At 43.3% G+C, this 23,336-nt stretch overlaps 1 protein-coding gene across 1 annotated transcript in view; it reads right to left on the reverse strand.

Moving 5' to 3' along the window:
- LOC121856090 (forkhead box protein J2-like) overlaps window positions 1-23,336 on the reverse strand; it is a 51,229-nt gene that overhangs the window by 6,083 nt on the left and 21,810 nt on the right. The window contains exons 2-3 of the mRNA XM_042351387.1: window positions 4,186-5,926; window positions 64-406 (exon numbers count right to left, since the gene is read on the reverse strand). Of these exons, the coding sequence (XP_042207321.1) occupies window positions 64-406; window positions 4,186-4,974 (1,132 nt within the window). The 5' untranslated portion in view covers window positions 4,975-5,926. The remainder of the gene's footprint in view (window positions 1-63; window positions 407-4,185; window positions 5,927-23,336) is intronic.

Genomic DNA, 23,336 nt, shown 5'->3' on the forward strand with positions numbered 1-23,336 from the left:
GGTGGGAAGCTGGAGACAATTCAGTACAGTAATGTGAAAGAGTAAGATTTCTTTCCCTCTGACCTTCTTGGTTGAAGTGTAAGGTAGACCGTGGAGGAGGTTTGTTGGATGGTGGAGGCATAAAAGCTTGGGCAGGTTGAACCAGAACCTTTATCCCAACTTGTTGGTGAAGCATCTGTTGTTGTTGTTGTTGTTGGGCGTGAGTGGGCGGTCTTCTGTTTCTTTTAGTCTTGGATGGTGGAGGAAGGGTTGGTCGTACTGGCCGTCGTTTCTTGAAGACCCCATCGACAAGAGACTCGGCGTACTCTGGGTCAAGCCTCCAGAAGCCACCTTTCCCTGGTTCATCCTTACTTCGAGGCACCTTCAGGAAACACTTGTTGAGGGACAGGTTGTGGCGGATGGAGTTCTGTGGAGACAAAACAAAATTATTAAAAAATATGATATGATGCAATGTGACCTCTGTTCAACAGACAATATGGGAAAGTGTAGTCTGTTAAATCGAAGTCTGTTAATGTGAAACTTTTATATACAGTAATGGATTATCAGAGGTGTAAAAAGTACCGGACTGTGTTACTCAAGTAAAGGTATTGTTCCATTAGTAAAAGGCTACTCAAGTAGAAGTAAAAGTATCCGAAGCTCAATGTACTCAAGCACTCAAAGTAAAAAGTAGCAAAAGAATTATTAATCATCTCAAATATCAAAATAAATCCACACTAAATTATATAAAAAATAGTTAATTAAATATAAAATTAAAAAACACAAAGCATTACACATGTTTATTTACAAATCTTTCTATTGAGATTTATCAATAACTTATTCTCAAAATTATGGCTGTCCAATTGGGATCTTTTGGGCCTAAATATAAGCCCAGCATGACTAAACAGATGCTCACAAGCAGCAGACGTGAAGAAACGCTTGTAATTGGTTGGCTTCAAAGTTTATCCTGTGTCCCATGATTGGATATTTAAAACTACTAGCCTACTGTTTGGGGCATGTAACGAGTAACAATTTTTGTTTATTCAGTTGTGTTGGAGTAAAAGTATTAGAATACCGTACATAAGTAAAAGTACTGAGAATTTTGAGTATTTTTTTTAAGTAAATACTGTACCCTGTACCCAAAAATGTTACTTGAATACAGAACTCAAGTAAATTTACTTCGTTACTTTACAACTCTGCTATTAAGACAATAACTTATCAAAATTTCAACATTTCGACCACAGATCCTCAATCAGCGTGTCGAAGACGACTTATACTGAGGTTTTGAGCAAAATTAATTAAAGATCTGTGGTCAAAATATGAAATTCTGATTAGTAAGTGTCCTCATATCAATTAGCATAATTAATGATCAAAAGTTCATGATCTACGGTACTATTAACCTCGGATTATATATCAGTTGTATGTCCATTAAATTGAGGTTTTACTGTGTAGTGGATTTCTCCCCTACAAACGCTGTTTGTCGCTGCGTAGCCGACCCGCGAATTCCCCAGTGTATGCCTCTTGGTCTGGGTCAACCAGCGCCGCCATACATCACGGAGGTCAACTACTAAGCCACGCCTACCCCCCGCTATTTAAGACCTGACCTCGTGGTGATCTCTCCCTTTCTACCTACACCAACCAGCCAGCAACACCTCCTCCTCCTCCTGCCTGGCGGTCCTCGCTCCCGCCGGCGAGCATGGCGACCCACAAGCTGGTCCTCCTCTGAGCACCCTCACCAACCAGCTCTCTCTACATCACGCTTGTAACCATGCTGCCTTCCCAGCACCAAGCTGCATTGTACATCCAATACAACATGTATACATGAGAGCACATTGTGAGTTTCCTTTCTCCATCCCATCCTGAGTGTGAACCAAACAATCCCATACCCCACAACTGTACATCTTAAATAACATAAATAATCACACATTGAGAGAGTGTTTGCGTTAAGTTGATGTGACTAATAACCTTCACAACCTCCACTGCCGCTACTACTGTATGATCAAACTGACATTATGATAGTCACAATAGTTCTCTCTCTCTCTCTTTCTCTCTCGCTATCTGTATATCCCCTTCTCTCTCTCTAGCATGAACTTTAATATACCAACAGCACGTCACGGTTAAACTAGTGACATTTTGTTCCCCTCTGGGACACGTCAGCACAGCCAAACCTCTTGTTCCTCTTCCTCCTTTCATGTTGTTCTTCCTCCTCCCTTTCTTCATTTTACCCTCTTCCTCCCTCACTCATCCTCTGTGTTCTCCTCCATTCTCCCCCATCAATCCAGACCTTCTTCCCTTTCCCAATCCTTGCTTCCCCTCCTCCTCCCCCCTCCGCATTCCCAGCCACCCTCTCCACTTCCCTCCTATCTCCCCACCCCCCTTTCTTGTGCATGACACCACCACCCGGATATAACGAACAGCTAGGTCCAAGTTATATCATCTCACACGGAAACAAACACCACCCTTCCTGTCAACATCACTTAATCAATCAGCAATGACTCCACATAGTAAGAATGATATGATTACATGTCTATAACTACCCTGGTGCCCCTAACAAGCAGTTCCGCGGTATTGATTGGCCTAGAAGTGGGTGGTGGGCCATTTTGGGGTTGCCAGCGAGTGCCAGTCGACTTATTTCGTTTGGGTCTCGCTAACTCCTTCACTGCTGTACCGGGAGCCTCAAGTAATAATAAGAATAATAAATAATAATAATACTTATTCGATAAAATCATACAAGTATACAATTGGTTTGGCATGTACTGTACAATACTGTAGACAATACAGGTATGCAGTTTAGCATGTACTGTATATAGACAACGCAGGTATACAGTACATGTAGCCCACGATGGTATACAGTTTAGCATGTATATACACAACGCAGGTATACAGTGCATATAACCCACGATGGTATACAGTTTAGCATGTATATACACAACACAGGTATACAGTGCATATAACCCACGATGGTATACAGTTTAGCATGTATATACACAACACAGGTATACAGTACACATAGCCCAGGAAGGTATACAGTTTACATTATACCGAGACAGTGTAGGTAAACAGCAATAGTAAACTTTGACCAAGAATAGTCGATAGAGCCATTAGATAATTATTCCCAGTTGGGCTAAATGTTTTTACCCCGAATTTTCTTCCTAACTTGGGATATAAGATCGTATTACAGTTCAACATTAACACCTATTATTAGCGTGGATGTATACTGAGACTTAAGGTTAATTAAATACGTCTACTGAATACCTGTCAGGAAAGACTATGAACATACAGCAACAAGAAGTACTTGTAAGCACTATGGTCAGACTGTCAGCACTATAATCAGATTGTCAAGACTATTAACAGGCTGTCAGGCTGATGATTCAACCCTTAGAGGACGATGATGTAATCCATTGACTTTTATGATTTACCCTTTTGACGATAATAATTTAATAACAGGTGTATCAGTAAAATATATATAAACAAAACACAGCCATATTTCGTTTACAAGTGATAATGACGTATGTAATTGACCTTTTAATTGTTCACGTGAGTTTCTGTCTCTTAATACTCCATGTTTAGCTCGTATAAAAATGAATGTTTATTATGGTAGGTGACGGGTTTATGAACATCTGTGTAGTCTGTATTCTGTACCTGTTGACCCCATAAACGTGTGATGGTATGATTGTAACACCTAACACCTGTACACCAGAGGTCGTCAGCCGATACTCCACAACATGAGTAACACGATTATTTTGTTGTTGTACCTCACTAGAAATATTAGACTTTACAAACTGGATCAATTTAGTCACTTCACAAAGACTGCGGCAAAATACTGACGGAATTAAACTTAAAATAGTTTTGTAAATAGATAGGTTTTCTCTTCTCGGCGAGGATATCAAGGACAAATTGAACGAATAAATCTTTTAGCTTCCGGATTCAGATGCAGATTATCAAAGATTTATAAGGTTCATTGTTTTTCCACTTGGAGTTAAGAAAATGTATCTACTTATGATCGTCTCAACGTAATTTGGACGCCTATTTCTATAACCACTGTTGTGCCTTGGGTCAAATGAACTAATGTGTTTCCCGTGGATAGCACAGATGGGTGACACTGGTACATGACATAGCTGGGTGACACAGGTGGATGACACAGGTGGATGACATAGATGGGTGACACAGGTGGGTGACACAGGTGGATGACAAAGGTGGATGACTTACCTGCCAGGAAGGGTCGGCAGTCTTGTAGTAAGCAAAGTTCTCCTTGATCCACTTGTATATGGCTGAGAGAGTCATCTTGTTCTGGTTCTCCTTCATGGCCATGCCTATCAGCGCCGCGTAGCTGTACGGCGGCTTGACGCTGCCGTCCACCGAATAGTCGATGGTGTCTACCTTTTCCTGGCCCTCCGCCTTCCTCTTCTTGTCTGAGGAGGGCGTCTGTGAGGCCTGGGTGGGGGGCAGGGGGTTATGTGGCTGTGGAGAAGCTGGGGGTGTAGGGGGCGTGGCTAGGTGGGGCACCATCCCCCCCATGTCGAGGGAGTGTAGCCAGCTGAGGGAGGTGAGGTCATCCCCGCCCCCTGTGTTACCCCCAAATGTATTGTTCTTACTGTCGCTACTGACAGTGCTGACGTCGCTTTTGTAGTCACCAAGACCGACAGGTGAGACCACACTGCCGCTCCTGCTGGGGTGTCTCATATCCTCAGTACTGAGAGAATCATCCCTATCGATGGAGACACTGACGGGGCGCCGTGGTGCAGTACTGGTGGTGCGGTTGCTAATGACAGGTACGGGTTTGTTCCTGCCCACCGTCGTGAAGTGACAGAAGGCATTGTTGTTCCCCCTCTGGACGGCTCCTTCTGGGGGTGTCGTCTTGTGGTGGATGACGGTGGTGAACGGGTGGTGGTGGTGAGAGGTGAGAGCAGATCCCTGCATCCTGATGGTTGAGTCCCCGCCTCTGACGAGCACCTGGACGCTCTCTCTACCTCCTGGCTCATACATCGAGTCCTCCATGCACTTCTACTGCCCTTCAGGAGTACCCGGAGCAGGCATCGGGCACTACAGCGCTTCTACAGAATGTCAACAATCTTTCTACATATCCATCCTCTCTTCTGAAAGCTCTCAAACACTTACCAGACGCAACTAAAAGCTAGTAAATACTGTAGTTCTACACTTCCTTTCTTTCCCTAAGCATTTATGATGAGCGCCTCGCCTCACATGTATCCAATAGGTAAAAAGTCTTACACAGCCAAGAAACTTCTACTCCCTGACGACGGTGCAGCAGCATAAGGTGTTAAATCTCTTTATTCTCTCCTGGGCTGTCATCAAAGGATCTCTCAGTCAATGAATACACTCATTGACTGAATAACCCAACACAACCCCTAAATCCAATCGAATCTCTAATACCCAACCACTGTTCTTGATCCAGTCAGTCCCTCAGTTCCAATCAATTTCGTCTTCGTCTTCCAGCATCTATCCAGCTGAGTGAGGAATCTTCGTAAGTCGGGAATCTCATAAACAGACAGTATTTGTTTGTCTTTCTCTCGGATCTCCAATATTGCTTCACTACTTCGTTCGGAGGTTCGGTTCGGTTCTCTAAATCTATTTCAATCGCTGGTTCTCCTGGAGGTTCTGTTTACTTACTTCTATCTCTATTTCTATCACTGGTTCTGTCTTTCTATGTCGTCGGTTCTGCCTGGTTCGGTATAGCTGGTTCAATCTCAATACTGTTTCGGTGCTTCGATTCACTCACTCATGATTTGAGTTAATTAAAGCTTCAACTGGTTCTGCTTTAACGGATATCACTGATCTTGTTCGGGTTCTCTGCGGTTGGTTCTACAGTGGTTTTATGTCTGGTTCTATCGTGACTCTATGTCTGGTTCTATAGTGGTTCTATGGCTGCTGTTGTGTTCCCAGCTACATTTCTTAATTGAGTTTCCAATGCGGATTTCCAGCGGCGTTACTCCTGGAAAGAAAAATAAAATATTAATCATAGACTTGATGTCGACACATAGGTCATAGGTCGACACATGTTACATACTCGACATCGATACAGGATACATACTCAACCTCGACACAGGATAAATACTCGACCTCGACACAGGATTACATACTCAGAACGATCAAGCGGCTGTTTTATTCAGGGGAAAAATATTTAGCATCTACGTTTTGGAGAATCCATCTTTATGTACCAGCTAAATTCATCGTCTACTTCCATGTGTTTATATAGATATTATATACTGATATGTATTTAAGAGTAATAGTCAATGTATGAAACTTAAGGCCTTGAATTCTTAGTTTACAGAGAGAGATAGGGTCGGGGAGGGGGCGAGAGGGGAGAGGGAGACGGGAGGGAGATGTAGGGAGAGGGGAGACAACAAAAACTCTGGTGTGTAATCCGGATTTATTACCCGAACGCTCCCTCTCTCAATGTTTACACAGTGGCTTGTCAACAGGAGGTGTAGGGGTGTGCGATCGCATTTCATGGGTTGGTGGGCGTAGCTGGGTGAAGGTGATGTGTGGGGTAGGTGTGTAGGGGAGGTCGGGGCGGGGGGTGAGGAGAGGTGTAAAATGAAGCAATTTTCGTACACACACACACGTGCACCAGGGCGTACACGCCCGCCTCATAGACTTCAAAACGGATATATATATATATATATATATATATATATATATATATATATATATATATATATATATATATATATATATATATATATATATATATATTGTCCTACTACATGTATACACGAGAGAGAGCGAGATAAACACGGTGTTATGATTGACGCAATATTACGCGAAATCTGGATAAATACGTCAGTCACAGAAGTTCTATTTTTAATTAACAGTCTCTTGCTAGTTCCTATACGCTTTAACAGTTAATTCCTACACCTTGACAGTTAGTTTCTACACTTTAACAGTTAATTCCTACGCCTCGACAGTTAGTTTCTACACTTTAACAGTTATTTTCTACGCCATACCAGTCATTTTCTACACCTACGCCATGACAGTCATTTCCTACGCCCAACAGTCACTTGCTATACCTCTACAGTTAGTTCTTACGCCCAACAGTCGCTCCCTACACATAAGTCACTTCCTACGCCCAACAGTTAGTTCCTACGCCCAACAGTCACTTTCTACGCCCAACAGTCACTTCCTACGCACAACAGTCACTTCCCACACACAACAGTCACTTCCTACGCCTCTACAGTTCGTTCCTACGCCCAACAGTTAGTTCCTACGCCTAACAGTCACTTCCTACGCCCAACAGTCGATTCCTACGCCCAACAGTCGCTCCCTATGCCCAACAGTCACTTCCTACGTCCAACAGTCACTTCCTACGCCCAACAGTCACTCACTTCCTCACTTCCACGCCCAACAGTCACTTACGCCCAACAGTCGCTCCCTACACACAACAGTCACTTCCTACGCCCAACAGTCGCATCCTACACAACAGTCACTTCCTACGCCTCTACAGTTAGTTCCTGCCCAACAATTAGTTCCTACGCCCAACAGTCACTTCCACTTCCTACGCCCAACAGTCACTTCCTACACACAAACAGTCACTTCCTACGCCCAACAGTCACCCACGCCCAACACACTTCCTACGCCCAACAGTCGCATCCTACACACAACAGTCACTTCCTACGCCTACAGTTAGTTCCCGCCCAACAGTCACTTCCTACGCCAACCAGTCACTTCCTACGCCCAACAGTCGCTCCCTACACTCAACAGTCACTTCCTTCACACTACAATCACTCCCTACGCCCAACAGTCACTTCCTACGCCTGTACATTTAGTTTCGCCCAACAGTCACTTCACGCCCAAACAGTCACACAACAGTCCTTCCTCCGCCCAACAGTCCAACACACAACAGTCACTTCCTACGCAGTCGCTCCCACACACAACAGTCACTTCCTACACACAACAGTCACTTCCTCCGCCCAACAGTCGCTCCTACACACAACAGTCACTTCCTACGCCCAACAGTCGCCCCTACACACAACAGTCACTTCCTTCACACAACAACACTCTTCTTCCACGCCCAACAGTCACTTCCTACACAAAGTCACTTCCTACCCCCAACAGTCACTTCCTCACTCCTTCACACAACAATCACAACAGTCACTTCCTACGACTCTACATTTAGTTTCTACAAACAGTCACTTCCTACACACAAGTCACTTCCTTCCCACACAAGTCACTTCCTAGCCCAACAGTCACACACAACAGTCACTTCCTTCACACAACAATCACTTCCTACGCCCAACAGTCACTTCCTACGACTCTACATTTAGTTTCTACGCCCAACAGTCACTTCCTACACACAAGTCACTTCCCCACCCAACAGTCACTTCCACACACAAGTCACTTCCACGCCCAACAGTCGCTCCCCACACACAACAGTCACTTCCTTCACACAACAATCACTTCCTACCGTCACCACACTTCCTACACACACAGTCACTTCCTTCACACAACAATCACTCCTACGCCCAACAGTCACTTCCTACACACAAGTCACTTCAAACAACACACAACAGTCACTCCCACGCCCAACAGTCACTTCCTACACAAGTCACTTTACGCCCAACAGTCGCTCCCACACAACAGTCACTTCCTTCACACAACAGTCACTTCCTACGCCCAACAGTCACTTCCTACACACAAGTCACTTCCTACGCCCAACAGTCACTTCCTACACACAACAGTCACTTCCTTCACACAACAATCACTCCCTACGCCCAACAGTCACTTCCTACGCCCAACAGTCAGAGGTGTATCCAGGGGGAGGGGATCCTGGGGGTCCGGACCCCCCTTTTCATCAGAAAGCGCCAATACTTTTTCTTTAATGCAGTATTGTACTCAGACATTTTTGTATAGTAAAACGTAAGTACTACTGACCTCAGAATATCTCCCAATAGCAAGTGCACATGGCTTCAAAATGGCCTCAAAAGGCCTAATATTGGTCAGACTTCAATAATTTTATTTATTTATTTATTTATTTTGAGGGGGGGAGGGTCTGTAAGCCCCCCCCCCCAAAAAAAAAACAGCTGGGTGGGCTTGCTTTGCTCCCCCTACCCACAACTTCTTGGACCCCCTTTGATATTCCCGAATCCGCCCCTGTAACAGTTACTTCCTACGCCCAACACTCACTTCGTACGCATCAATTCAATTTCAATTTCAATTGTTTATTCCTTGATAGAGGAAGCGGGATCCTAGTGCTGTCACTAGGTACCCCTGTACAATCGTACGCATCCACAGTTAGTTCTTACGCTTCATCAGTCACTTCCTACACCTCTTGAGCCGAAAAAGAATCTTTAAACTGAGAAGAGAATTAAAACAAATCAATCTAGAAGAACAGAGAAGAAATAGAATATAATAGAGCCAGGCTTTAAGAGTAACGTTTGAAGCTAGAAAAATATTAATTAAAATAGAGATTGAGAATAAGTAAGAGTAATAATATATATAATGGTTGCCCCTCGTGTAACGCGGCTGGCCGAATATATACTTAACGTCACAATAGAGAGCATAAGGATAAACACAATAGCAACCGTATGAATAAGCACAATAGAGAGTCCAACGATAAACTCAATAGATCCCAAAGATGAGCCCAACAGAGCCAAGGAGGTTCTATTAGAGTCTGAGAATAGAGCCATCATAGAGAAGAATTATTCCCCACAAAACATATGTGAACTAAGAGAACCGAAAGTAAATAAAATATGACTATACAAACGAAGGTGCAGGGAGCGTCGCGCCCCCTGAACTCCAGAGCTCATTGGTTGGTGAGGGGACATTGTAACAGCCAATCAGCACCCGCCCTCACCTATAGCCCAGGGAGCGCGGGGCTGAGTGACGCTTTCATCCACACACAAATTTCAGTACGATAACCTCTATTGTTAACTGGGAAAATGGAAATTAATAGCCTCAGTGTCTATTTAACGCCATATTGTCTCTTTAGGGTGGCTTTTTATGCAAGTCGTTGGATATCTTCGCCCCTAACCGGATTAACAATTAATTAGTATAGTCTCAATGTAATTTTGGCCACCATCTTTGTTTTGGAGTTTAAGCGATCAAGTTAAATACATTCTGTTTCCTTCATGGAAATATCTTAAAATACGATCCTTTGAGAAAGAATAGATATGTGTGTGTGTGTGTGTGTGGTAGATTCATTGAAATAGTTTATTATTATCTCCTCTTCCTCCTCCTCCTCCTCCTCCTCTCCTCCTCCTCCTCCTCCTCCTCCTCCTCCTCCTCCTCCTCCTCCTCCTCCCTCCTCCTCCTCCTCCTTCCTCCTCCTCCTCCTCCTCCTCCTCCTACTTTATCTTTCTTTCTCTCTTATCGCTATGAGTTTATTTTTTATTCCTTTTCGTTCCTTCCCGCCAAGACATTTTCAGTTCACTTTCGTTATTTCTAAGACAGAAAAAAATAGTTCACATATGAATTATACTGAAACTCACGCTTAAAAAAGTTCTTTATCTCGTGTATATATAAATCATTACAGTGTGGCTCAGGTACAAGTATTTCACAGAGACAATAAATATTCTCAGCACTGACCGCCCAATCCTGCCCAGCATCCTCTTTATATAAACCGAATTACAGTATATATAATCTAGAGTAATTTTGGTTGTTTGGTTAGTTCTTATCGCTTGTGAAGTAAAGGATTGCGTAGTCCTGTTGTATACGTGGTATTTTTGCCAACATGAACGAACAACCTCAGAGCCTCGCAGTATTTGTGGTGTAACCGACCCGCGACATGTAAACAAACATCACAAGCTAATGGAAAATAAAATCTATCTCTCTATATATGTATATTTATAAATTCCAGAAATACAGACCTGAGAAATAAAGTTAAAAATAAACCATTGGTATTAGGGAAAATTGTGATGTTATTCGCTAGCATTGGACGGCAAACTAGTGAAGGATGTGTCAGCGTTCATCTCGATTAGAACACACGCTCTTATGAATCCTTTGCTGTTCCATTTTATATGGGATCGTGGCAAACCTTTTTTTTTTTATCCCCCACACACCTAGAACATTCTCACCTCTTCTCTCTGTAAATCAACATGACTCTAACACCTGCCTTACATACCTATACAGTCCATCTGACATTACTGTGTGTGTGTGTGTGTGTGTGTGTGTTATGTGTATAAGTTCGTTTATGCGTGAGTATGTATGTGTGTGTGTGTATGTAGGTAGTAAGTAGTAGGCAGCTACCAAACAGGGAGGTACTACCGCCTGCGAAGATATTGGAAGCATGATGTGTTGCCTAATGGTAGACCCTGCTGCCATATGGCATCACGAAAATTGTGACCAAGTCCCAGGTTGCTGATCTGACTTTCTGCCTCATTTACACACAATTGCAGGGTTTCAATTGTTTCTCTTACCATTGACAACACAACATACTATTGTTTCTCACTCTTGATCTTTATTCTAATTTCTGTATTTTTTTATGGTTCTTTATTATTATTATTATTATTATTGCAGTGTTGTTATTATTATTATTATTATTATTATTATTATTATTATTATTATTATTTTATTATTTTTATTTTTGCATTTTTTATAATAAATTTTACTTATCTAAATTATTATTATTATTATTATTATTATTATTATTATTATTATTATTATTATTATTATTATCATTATTATTATTAATATTATTATTATTATTATTATTATTATCATTATTATTATTATTATTATTATTATTATTATTATTATTATTATTATTATTATTATTATTATTATTATTATTACATCCCCCCCCCCTCCCAGGCTCTGATGTGGGTCAGTGACCTGTGCCCGGGTGGGCTAATCCCATAAAACATGGTATGGTGTGTATTTGTGAGTATATGTGTGTGTATGTCTGTGTGTGTGTGTGTGTGTGTGTGTGTGTGTGTGTGTGTGTGTGTGTGTGTGTGTGTGCATGTATGTGTATGTGTGTGAGTCAGTTAAGTGAGTCAGCTGGACATCGACGACTGACTGATTCACGTAAAGGTCACCCAAGCGATTCATTCTCCCACGAAATAGAAAGAAAAGTACATAAATTCTAAACACAGAAAAAACACATATATACGAGAGAGAGAGAGAGGAGAGAGAGAGAGAGAGAGAGAGAGAGAGAGAGAGAGAGAGAGAGAGAGAGAGAGAGAGAGAGAGAGAGAGAGACACACACATATATATACACACACACACACACACACACACACACACACACACACACACACACACACACACACACCATACTAGGAAATCATGAATCCATTACAAACTAACAAACTAACAGTTAACATGACCTAAAAATTAAATATTCTATAGGTGGGCGAAACATAAAAAGGTGTACTGGTGTTAATTGGTGTAAAGCACATGTGTTTAAGTATTGACACACACACATGTATATATTGTACGTACATACATTCACACACGCACATATACAAAAATATACCCGAACACAAGCACATATGCACACACACATAAGCACATACACACACCCATCCCACACATACTCATACATCTTTACCACGCACACACACACACACACACACACACACACACACACACACACACACACACACACACACACACACACACACGCACCATGCTGGTCAGTATTTGGGCCAAGAGAACGTGGCATATTGGTGTGAATATTTTATCGTCGTATTTCGAGGCTAATAGGTCGAACCCCGATGTACATTGGGGGAGGGTGTTGGGGGGTACTGGGAGGTGGGGGTCAGGAGGAGTGAGGGGTGAGGAAAGTAGTTTATGTCTTGATGATCAATAGGTTAAATGTGGTTACAAGTGTGTTTATTTTACCCCCCAACAACACACACACAAACATCTCTCATTCTCTTTTCATTTCTAATAACTTCTATAAAATTTCTACACCTTTCCACTTCTCTTACACCACTTCTTACAACCTCTCTACTCCCTCCCTCTACCCTACCACATCCCAACCTCACCCCTCAGTTACTATCATCGTTTCTCACACATTTCAAACTTATCATGCAAGGTATTCAGGTCTTTTCACCAACTTCAAATCCATCCTCATTTTACCTCATCATTTACAAGCCGCTATAAGGTGCGTTCAGTCTTTCATGCAACTGTACACTTGTCATCAGTCGGTAACCGCGTTTCTGTTGATATGCTTTGTGAGACTCTGGAGTTTATTCCTTCCAATTCTGTCTCGTTGGTGTGTGTGTGTGTGTGTGTAGCGGAGAGAAAGCTGCTCTTATATGAACTTGCGTCTCATTCACCCACGCCCTGCCTTCGGTATACCAGAGTAGAAGACAAAAAGACAGAAAGAATAAAAGACAGAGACATTCAGACAGACAGAGAAGCATTCAGACAGCAGACAAACATTACATACAGATACCACACACACACACACACACACACACACACACACACACTTTCTCGTTCGAAGATGAAAAGCTGCTATTTCCGTCAGAATGAAAAATGTTACATATTCAGTCGAGGTGAATATACTGTATGTGTGGTGGTGGTGGTGGCGGTATCTATTAGGTAAAAAAAACGTTACATATTACCATCACTGTGAAGCTCTGCAGTAAACGTTCCAGATATTATCAAAGGGGAGGACTGTCGGTCGTCTCATCACCGGCGGCAAACGTTTGTTGGATCTCTCTTATATGTGTTCTGTTGGCGAGCAGGAAACATCACCCTGAAATTTTTCCTCATGTGCTTCTCTCTCTCTGTCTCTCTCTCTCTCCTCTTGTCTTTCTCCCTCTCTATCTTTCTCTCCCTCTCGAAAAAATACCAAAACAATAACATCACCCCACGCTTCTCACACACTCACCTCCTAAATTAACATCGCTGGTGAAAATAACAACTGACTGGGATGGTATTGTGTTCAGGTGTCGGGTAGTGGAGGATACCCTAACAAGAGATTCGTTCGGTGGAAGGAAACAACATCAGGAGTTCTCACTATAACCACGAACACAACATGGTGGCGGTGGGAAGAACTCACGGTTTTAAGCTTTTCAAAACACGTCTGATCACCAAGCTTTTGCACGTGTTGGACCAGTTTGGAGGCATTACTACGTATATATATATATACTGAGAGTTAGTAGCAATACAGTATTATAAATAGGGATAAAAGCGCATGGCATCGGTATATAGGCATAAAGAATACATTGTGCGAGGCATATAGAGTGCATAAGAAGTGGCATAAGAGTGCATGACAAATGAATGACAGCCAAATAAGATCCACGACAACGGGAGAGAGAGAATACAACAGAGGGAGAGATAGCAGTAGGTCTGGAAAGGTTTAAAGACAGACGGTGTTATAAGGTATAGATTGTGTACTGTACATGAACAGTGTCGTACAAATCGTGATAGTTGTCGTTTTGTTGACATGAACGCACCTGACGACTCAAGTATGTGTGTGTGTGTGTGTGTGTGAGTATTCCTATTGGCGTCGAAGTTCTTACATGGCATTCTTCTACTTCTCTCACCATTCCCCTTCTTCTCCTCCGAGTTTTGCTTATTCTCTCATTTATCGTAATGATAATTGAGAGAGTAATAGAGGGAATAGATACAGGTGTGATTATTATTATTATTATTATTATTATTATTATTATTATTATTATTATTATTATTATTATTAATAATATTATTATTATTATTATTATTATCATTATTATTATTATTATTATTATTATTATTATTATTATTATTATTATTATTATTATTATTATTATTTCTGTTTATACCAAATGTCTTAATTCTTCAATTATTTCAATAATGAATAATTTTATTGATACTATTTTTTTATATTGTATTATATCACACACGCTTCTATGTACAGTACAGTACAGACTACAGTACAGTACAGTACAAGGTGTGGGCCAGGGTTGTGGGAGGTGTGGCGGCCATTTTGGTGCTCTGGCCAGGTGGGCTTAATCGATACCCGCGTCTCAACCACTGTCCGAGGCCCCCTGACCTTGGGGGGGGGGGGGGGTGGGGAGGGGGGTTGAGTGGGAAGTCTTGTATATATAAAACTAAACCATCCTAGAACTGAATATTTAACAAAATTATTGTGTATTGATAAAGAATGATTTATATTTTCTATGAAGGGATGTGTTTATTTTGGTTGATTTTGTGAAGATATATTTTGATATTTACGTTAGTGATAGCGTGAGTTAGGACACGTGCACCTGGCGGGCCCCACCAATGGCACAGTGTGATTACTTCTTTATTAGTGTTTTCCTTCCCTCTGTGACCTGGGGGGGAGGGGGGGGACCAGAGGGTGGTATATGTGAACCTGAGGGGTGTGTGGACCAGAGGTGGAGGACAGGGTGTATAAGTGGACCAGAGGTGGAGGACAGGGGTGTATAAGTGGACCAGAGGTGGAGGGACGGGGTGTATAAGTGGGACCAGAGGTGTGGAGACAGGGGTGTATAAGTGGACCAGAGGTGGAGGGACAGGGGTGTATAAGTGGACCAGGGTGGAGGTGAGTGGACCAGAGGTGGAGGACAGGTGTAGTGGACCCAGAGGTGGAGGACGGGGGGTGTATAAGTGGACCAAGGGTGGAGGACGGGGTGTATAAGTGGACCAGGTGGAGGTGGAGGACGGGGTGTATAAGTGGACCAGAGGTGGAGGACGGGGAGTATAAGTGGACCAGAGGTGGAGGACGGGTGTATAAGTGGACCAGAGGTGGAGGACGGGGTGTATAAGTGGACCAGAGGTGGAGGACGGGGTGTATAAGTGGACCAGAGGTGGGGACAGGTGTATAAGTGGACCAGAGGTGGAGGACGGGGTGTATAAGTGGACCAGAGGTGGAGGACGGGGAGGAGGAGGAGGACGAGTGGGGGTGTGTGGACGAGAAGAGGAGAAGGTATACAAACACAAACACAGGTAAATGAAGAGAAATAAAACAGCCATTAAAACACAAACACAAACACAGGTAAACACACAACACACCTGCACTCTCAACATACACCTAGCAGCTCTGACTAACGAGTGTCTGGGGAGATGATGGGACAACTTGGTCTAATTAAAGGAAAATAATATGTTCTTTTCTGATAATAGTTTCCCATTAGGAGGAGGAAGAGGAAGAGAAGGAGTAGGAGGAAGACGAGGAGGAGGAGGAGGAAGAGGAGGAGGAGGAGGAGGAGGAAGAAGAGGAAGAGGAGGTGGAAGAGGAAGAGGAAGAGGAGGAGGAAGAGGAAGAGGAGGAGAAGGAAAAGGAGGAAGAGGAGGAGGAGGAAGAAGAGGAAGAGGAGGAGGAAAGGGACGGAGGAGAGGGATGACAATTATTTATCTAGAGAAACATACAGCACAATACAATACACAAAAGGTGTCGAGAGATAAAGAGACAATTATGCCTATTTCTCCCTTATCTCTCTCTCTCTCTCTCTCCTTCTTTATCTCTTTCTCTCTATCTCTCTCCTATCTTTATCACGATCCTCTTAACCCCCCCTCCTTAACCCTCCCCCCCCTGGATAATTTCATTCATTAATGGTCCGTCGTTGTAAAAAAACATCTTATCCTTCTCTACTCCCTCCCCCCACCCCTTCCCCTTCCTTTCAACCCTTCCTTCCCTTTCCCTCCCCTCACCCCTTCCTTCCCTTTCCTTTCCTCGTGTTTTTATAGCCATCTAACCAACCCTTCAAAAACATAATATTACTAATCAAAACAATAAAAAATATAAAATAAACAAAACCCAAAAAAGTAAACACGAAATAAAACCGAAACGGAAAAATAAAAATAAAAATAAAATAACAAAGGAGTCAAAAGATAATTAAAGACACGACGTTAAAAATAAAAGTGAAAAATAAAAGATTAAAATGAAAAATATAAAATAAATAAAAATTACTCTCCGGCAACCGTTTGTATCACAGTCGGGGGAAGACTAGGCGATCAATGGTCTTTAAGTCGAGGTCATAAAGTCGGAACTCCCAGGTAAAGGAAGAGGGATTTTGAGCTCTCGGGGTAAAGGACTTGACACACGTGGCGGCAGGTGTAATAAGGTGACGGTGACGATGTTGAATGGTGAAGTTTAGTCTTTTGAGTGAGGGGTGAGGGAGGGGTAGGGGAATTGTGAGGGGTGGTGTGAGGGGGTGGTGAGGGAGGAGTCAAGGGGATGGTGAGGGAGGAGGGGTGAGGTGTGGTGAGGAAGGGGTGAATGTGAGGGAGGAAGTGAGGGGGAGGGGTGAGGGAAGTGTCTGGATAGTTGTTAGTGTGTCTGAATGGTTGTTAGTGTGTCTGGAGAGTTGTTAGTGTGTCTTAATAGTTGTTAGTGTGTCTGGATGGTTGTTAGTGTGTCTGGATAGTTGTTAGTGTGTCTGGATAGTTGTAAGTGTGTCTAAATAGTTGTTAGTGTGTCTGGATGGTTGTTAGTGTGTCTGGATAGTTGTTGGCGTGGTGGTTGTGGTGCAGTGACCGCTGGACTGCTTACTGGTGTTTCGAACCCCAAAAATAGAAGCTGTATCTATTATTTAAAGGTATTCTACCCCTTAAAAACTCCTCTCTTCTGATTGGCTGCAGCACCGACACAGACGGAGGTGATTAGCTGCAGCACAAACACAGACGATGTTGATTGGCTGTAGCACAAACACAGACGATGTTGATTGGCTGCAGCACAAACACAGACAAAGGTGATTCGTTGTAGTCCCATCACAGGCGAAGGTAATTGGTAGATAAGAAAGGCAAGAGACCAATACGAGGCTTCGAGGTTAAGAGGAAGGGGAAGGGGAAGATGAAGAAGGGAGAGAGTGAAGGAGGAAGGGGGGTGAGGTGAGAGTGAGGGGAGACGGAAGAGAGTGAGGGGAGACGTTATGCATGACCGGAAACAATAAAACGAGGGGAAGAAATGAGGAAAATTACACAACATGCAATGGGGGAGGGGGCGATGAGTCAAGGTGTGTGGAGAGAGTCTGGCAGTCATGATCAGTCAGGTAATAATACATACATACATACAAACATACATACATACATACATACATACATACATACAGACAGACACAGATAGAGACAGACAAACAGACACTCAGATAGAGACAGACAGACAGACAGACACAGAGAGACAGACAGACATGTAGCTTAATGTGAGTCAGACGTCCAGGATCAATGATGTAATGCAGAGGTGTTGTGGTCAGGACGGTGGGTGTTACTGTCTGTCTGTCTGTCTTTGTTCCCTTCTGTGTGTCTGTCTGTCTTTGTTCCCTTCTGTCTGTCTGCTGTCTGTCCGTCTTTGTTCCCTTCTGTGTGTCTGTCGGTCTTTGTTCCCTTCTGTGTGTCTGTCTGTCTTTGTTCCCTTCTGTCTGTCTGTCTTTGTTTCCTTCTGTGTCTGTCTTTGTGTCTTCTGTCTTGTTTCCTTCTTGTGTCTGTTGGTTCTTGTTGTCTGTCTGTCTTTCTTGTGTGTCTGTCTTTGTTTCCTTCTGTGTGTCTGTCTGTCTTTGTTTCCTTCTTGTCTGTCTGTCTGTCATTGTTTCCTTCTGTGTGTCTGTTGGTCTTTGTTCCCTCTGTGTGTCTGTCTGTCTTTGTTTCCTTCTGTGTGTCTGTTGGTCTTTGTTTCTTCTGTGTGTCTGTCTGTCTTTGTTTCCTTCTGTGTGTCTGTTGGTCTTTGTTTCCTTCTGTGTGTCTGTCTGTCTTTGTTTCTCTGTGTGTCTGTTGGTCTTTGTTTCCTTCTGTGTGTCTGTCTGTCTTTGGTTTCCTTCTGTGTGTCTGTTGGTCTTTTGTTTCCTCTGTGTGTCTGTCTGTCTTTGTTTCCTTCTGTCTGTCTGTCTGTCTTTGTTTCCTTCTGTGTGTCTGTTGGTCTTTGTTTTCTGTGTGTCTGTTGGTCTTGTTTCTGTGTGTCTGTCTGTCTTTGTTTCCTTCTGTCTGTCTGTTGGTCTTTGTTTCCTTCTGTGTGTCTGTCTTTGTTTCCTTCTGTCTGTCTGTCTGTCTTTGTTTCCTTCTGTCTGTCTGTCTTCTGTTTCCTTCTGTCTGTCTGTCTGTCTTTGTTTCCCTTCTCTGTCTGTGTCTGTCTGTCTTTGTTCTGGTCTGTCTGTCTTGTTTCCTTCTGTGTGTCTGTCTGTTTTGTTCCTCTGTCTGTCCTTTTGTTTCTTCTGTTGTCTGTTGTTCCCTTTGTGTGTCTTTCTTTTGTTCCTCTGTCTGTCTGTCTTTGTTCCCTTCTGTCTGTCTGTCTTTGTTTCCTTCTGTCTGTCTGTCTGTCTTTGTTTCCTTCTGTCTGTCTGTCTTTGTTTCCTTCTGTGTATGTCTGTCTGTCTTTTGTCTCTTCTTCTGTCTGTGTCTTTGTTTCCTTCTGTGTGTCTGTTGTCTTTGTTTCTCTGTCTATGTGTCTGTATATAATTCTGTTTGCTCATATATATGTTTTTTTGTGTTTGTCTGTCTCGTCTATACCATCCTTCATCTATCTATCTATGATTCTTTTCTGTCTGTCTGTCTATCTGTCTGTTTGCCTGTTCATCTGTCAATAGTATCTATACTAACCTTTATCTGTCTATCTATCGTCCCCCACCACCCCTCACTCCCCCTGCCTCTCATCCCCCTGCCATTAACCCCTCATCCTCTTGTCTTCAATCCCCTGCCTTCACCCCCACACCCCCCTGCTCCTTCACCCCCTCCCCCATCCTGCCCTACCCCCCCCCCTGTCCCCATCCCCTGCCCTTCACCCCACACTCCCCCTGTCCCCCACCCCCACCCCCCCTCCCCCCATCCCCTGCCCTTCACCCCACACCTCCCCATCCTCTGCCCCCTCCCCCCATCCCCGCCCTTCACCCCCACACCCCCCAGTCCCCCATCCCCTGCCCTTCACCCCCACACCCCCTGTCCCCATCCCCCTGCCCTTCACCCCCACCTCCCTGTCCCTATCCCCTGGGCCTTCACCCCCACACCCCTGTCCCCTATCCCCTGCCCTTCACCCCCACACCCCCTGTCCCTATCCCCTGCCCTTCACTCCCACACTCCCCTGTCCCCTATCCTGCCCCTCTCTGTCCACCATCGAGAAAAAACACGATTTTACACAATGCATCACGATATGGAGGAGAGAGAGAGAGAGAGAGAGAGAGAGAGACTAGCAATCATAAAGAAACACAAACACACAGATAGGTAATTAGGACAAAACAACCAAAAGGCCAGATAGACAGACAGACTGACAAACGGACAGACAGACCGATCGACAGACAGACAGATCGACAGACAGACAGACAGACAGACCGACAGACTGGACAGACAGACTGACAGACAGACAGACTGACAGACAGGACAAATCAGATTCAAGGTTTTTAACACGAAAATTAAATTATACATACAAACAGTACACTAGGAGGGACACACACACACACACACACCACACACACACACACACACACACACACACACACCCCACACACACACACACACACACACACACACACACACACACACACACACACACACACACACACACTGCTTGTTATACCTGCAATCACCGAGACTGTCAACAATAGCAGTAATTACGACGTGATTTGCATACTGTTGTGCAAAAGACGTCATGTAAAGGGGTTAAGGCGATACTGTGTGTGTGTGTGTGTGTGTGTGTGTGTGTGTGTGTGCGTGTGTGTGTGTTACCGGCCTTAGTGGAGCTCTTGGTATAGTTGTAGCGCTGTTATCACTGTTGTTGTTATTGTTGATTGTTGTTAATGTTGTTGTTGTTGTTGTTGTTGTGGCATTTTCTATAAGTAGTACTGTTAAAAAAAATTACCCGGCCTATCTATGTAACATTATCATCATAACAAAAATGATAATCCTTAGAAAAAATAAATCGATTACACTATCCGGATTATCTACAGGGTTAACAATAGGTACAGGTCACACAATGGTGGGGATCATTAATTAATCTCACGTAAGACAGAGAAAAGCCGCTCTCTCCACTAAATAAAAGACAGATATAAACTCCACCTCAAAGCCAGATATAAAACCCAGCTCAAAGCCAGCAATAAAAGCCAGCTCAAAGCCAGCAATAAAAGCCAGCTCAAAGCCAGCAATAAAAGCCAGCTCAAAGCCAGCAATAAAAGCCAGCTCAAAGCCAGCAATAAAAGCCAGCAATAAAAGCCAGCTCAAAGCCAGATATAAAAGCCAGCTGGAGATCAAGAGCCACAACAAACTAGGGGGGCTGGCCATTGACTTGACAAAAGACGTGAGGAAAAAAGCGAGAGGGAAGGAAGGGAAGGGGAGGGGAGGGGGAGGAGAGAGGGGGAGAGGGGGATGATCTGGGGCCCACTCAGTCTATTGTTGTCATTACCTGTGGACTTACCTGTGGGGCGAGGGTGAGAGGGTGAGGGAAAGAAGGGGGGGGGAAGAAAGAGGAGGAAAAGAGGAGGACTTAGGAGGAAGAAAGGGAAAGAGGGAAAGAATTTAGGAAGGAAGGGTAAGGCAGAGGGGAGAGAATGGGGGGGCAAGAAAAGGAAAAACAGAAGATTATGAGAGAAAGGGAGAAAAAGAGAGACAGGGGGAGAGGGAGGGAGAGGGAAGGAGGGGGGGGAAATCAATGAGTAATTAATGGATAATATTTCGCCCCATTAACGATGACACTCAGAAAGGGGAAGTATAGGGGGTGAGGGAGGGTGAGGGGAGGGGGATAGGATAATACTCAGAGGGGGAATAAAGGGATTTGTAACATAAATAGATAGATAGTCAACTCTCTCTCTCTCTCTCTCTCTGTCTCTCTCTCTCTCTCCTCACTAGCTCACACTGGCAAAAAACTTGGGATTTCAAAAGACTATCAAGAGATGAGCAGTGAGTATAAGACTTCACGGTCCTGCATTATTGGAACCCTTGGAGCCCCGTAATGAACCTGAGATAATGAGAAGGGGGAGGACCCGAGTCAAGGGGAGAGAGAGAGAGAGAGAGAGAGAGAGAGAGAGAGAGAGAGAGAGAGAGAGAGAGAGAGAGAGAGAGAGAGAGAGAGAGAGAGAGAGAGAGGTATTCAAATAATTAGGAGAAAATGGTAAATTTAATCAGGACAAAACGACAATTAATTAGAACGAAATCACGATTAAATAGGACAAACCCGCGATTAATTACGACAACCCCGAGATTTTAATTACAATAAACCCGCGATTAATGAGACAAAAATCCACAATTAAATAGGACACAACAACAATTAAATGTCATAATTATAACGAAAACAGCAATGAATTAGACCAAAGCCGCAGCAATTAATCTCTCTGTCAACGCGAAATCGGTCACCAATTAGATAGAAAAATACATACGTTTGTTAATTGGCAGTGGAAGTCGGGCAGGGACGGGAGTTAACGAGCAGTAGTCACTTTAGAGGTCATTAGAGTCAGTCAGTTATTAGAACGAGTCAGTTTAGTCAGTAGAACAAGTCAGTTAAAGGTAAGGAAGCCTCCCTCACCTGTATTCTTTTACCTGTCATTCTGTTAATTACTGTACAGATGTGTATAACGAGGAGTGTTTGTCTTGGGTGTGTGTGTGTGTGTGTGTGTGTGTGTGTGTGTGTGTGTGTGTGTGTGTGTGTGTGTGCTCGTGTTTGTCTGCCTGTAGTGTAATGGTCAGCATCCTCGCCTTGCAAGCGAGCTGACCCGAGTTCGACCCTCGGGCAAGGTGAAACTATGGGCAAGTTTCTTTACGCCATTTGCCTCTGTCTACCCAGCAGTAATTGGGAACCTGGATGTTAATCGATTTGCGGATCGTATTCCGGGGTAATGGTTAGCCAGTGCAGTTGGCGAGTTGTCCGGTCTTCTCGGACTATTTTTTGACACTGGGTCATGCAGCTCGTTAAATTGGGGTGTGGTTGTTGTGTTGGCGACAGCTTTTACACCTTAACAAATTCACGCCTAGGAGGCCCTTGGGCCGCTATCCTCGATTTCGAGGGGCTTTCATTATACGCTATAAGTATAGGTGTTCCTGGACGTATAGATTAAGGTAAGCGCTGACACCACACCTTGGCTAATCACCTATTAATTACCTGGTTTGTATATTCAGGGAGGTGACTTATAAGGTGACGTCATACTTTTATATAAGGTGAGGTAAATAACGATAATTATAAAATATACAAACACTATATAAACACTCCTTAATATAGTGAAGAATGGTGGTGATACCACTAGACTCAGAGGGGGGGAGGGGGTCTAGTTTGAGTTCTGTAATGATAATAACGTAAGTTTAGCTGAGATAGTGAGTAATGATAATAATGGCCATAATGATAATATTGATAATAATAATAATATGAGTAATAATTATAATCACAATAATAATAATAATAATAATAATAATAATAATAATAATAATAATAATAATAATAATAATGATAATAATAATCATAATAATAATGATAATAATAACGACAACAACCACAACAACAACAGCCGAGTTAATCTAACACACACACACACACACACACACAC

Source organism: Homarus americanus, unplaced genomic scaffold (genome assembly GCF_018991925.1).
Source record: "Homarus americanus isolate GMGI-L3 unplaced genomic scaffold, GMGI_Hamer_2.0 scaffold11628, whole genome shotgun sequence".
NCBI lineage: Eukaryota > Metazoa > Arthropoda > Malacostraca > Decapoda > Nephropidae > Homarus > Homarus americanus.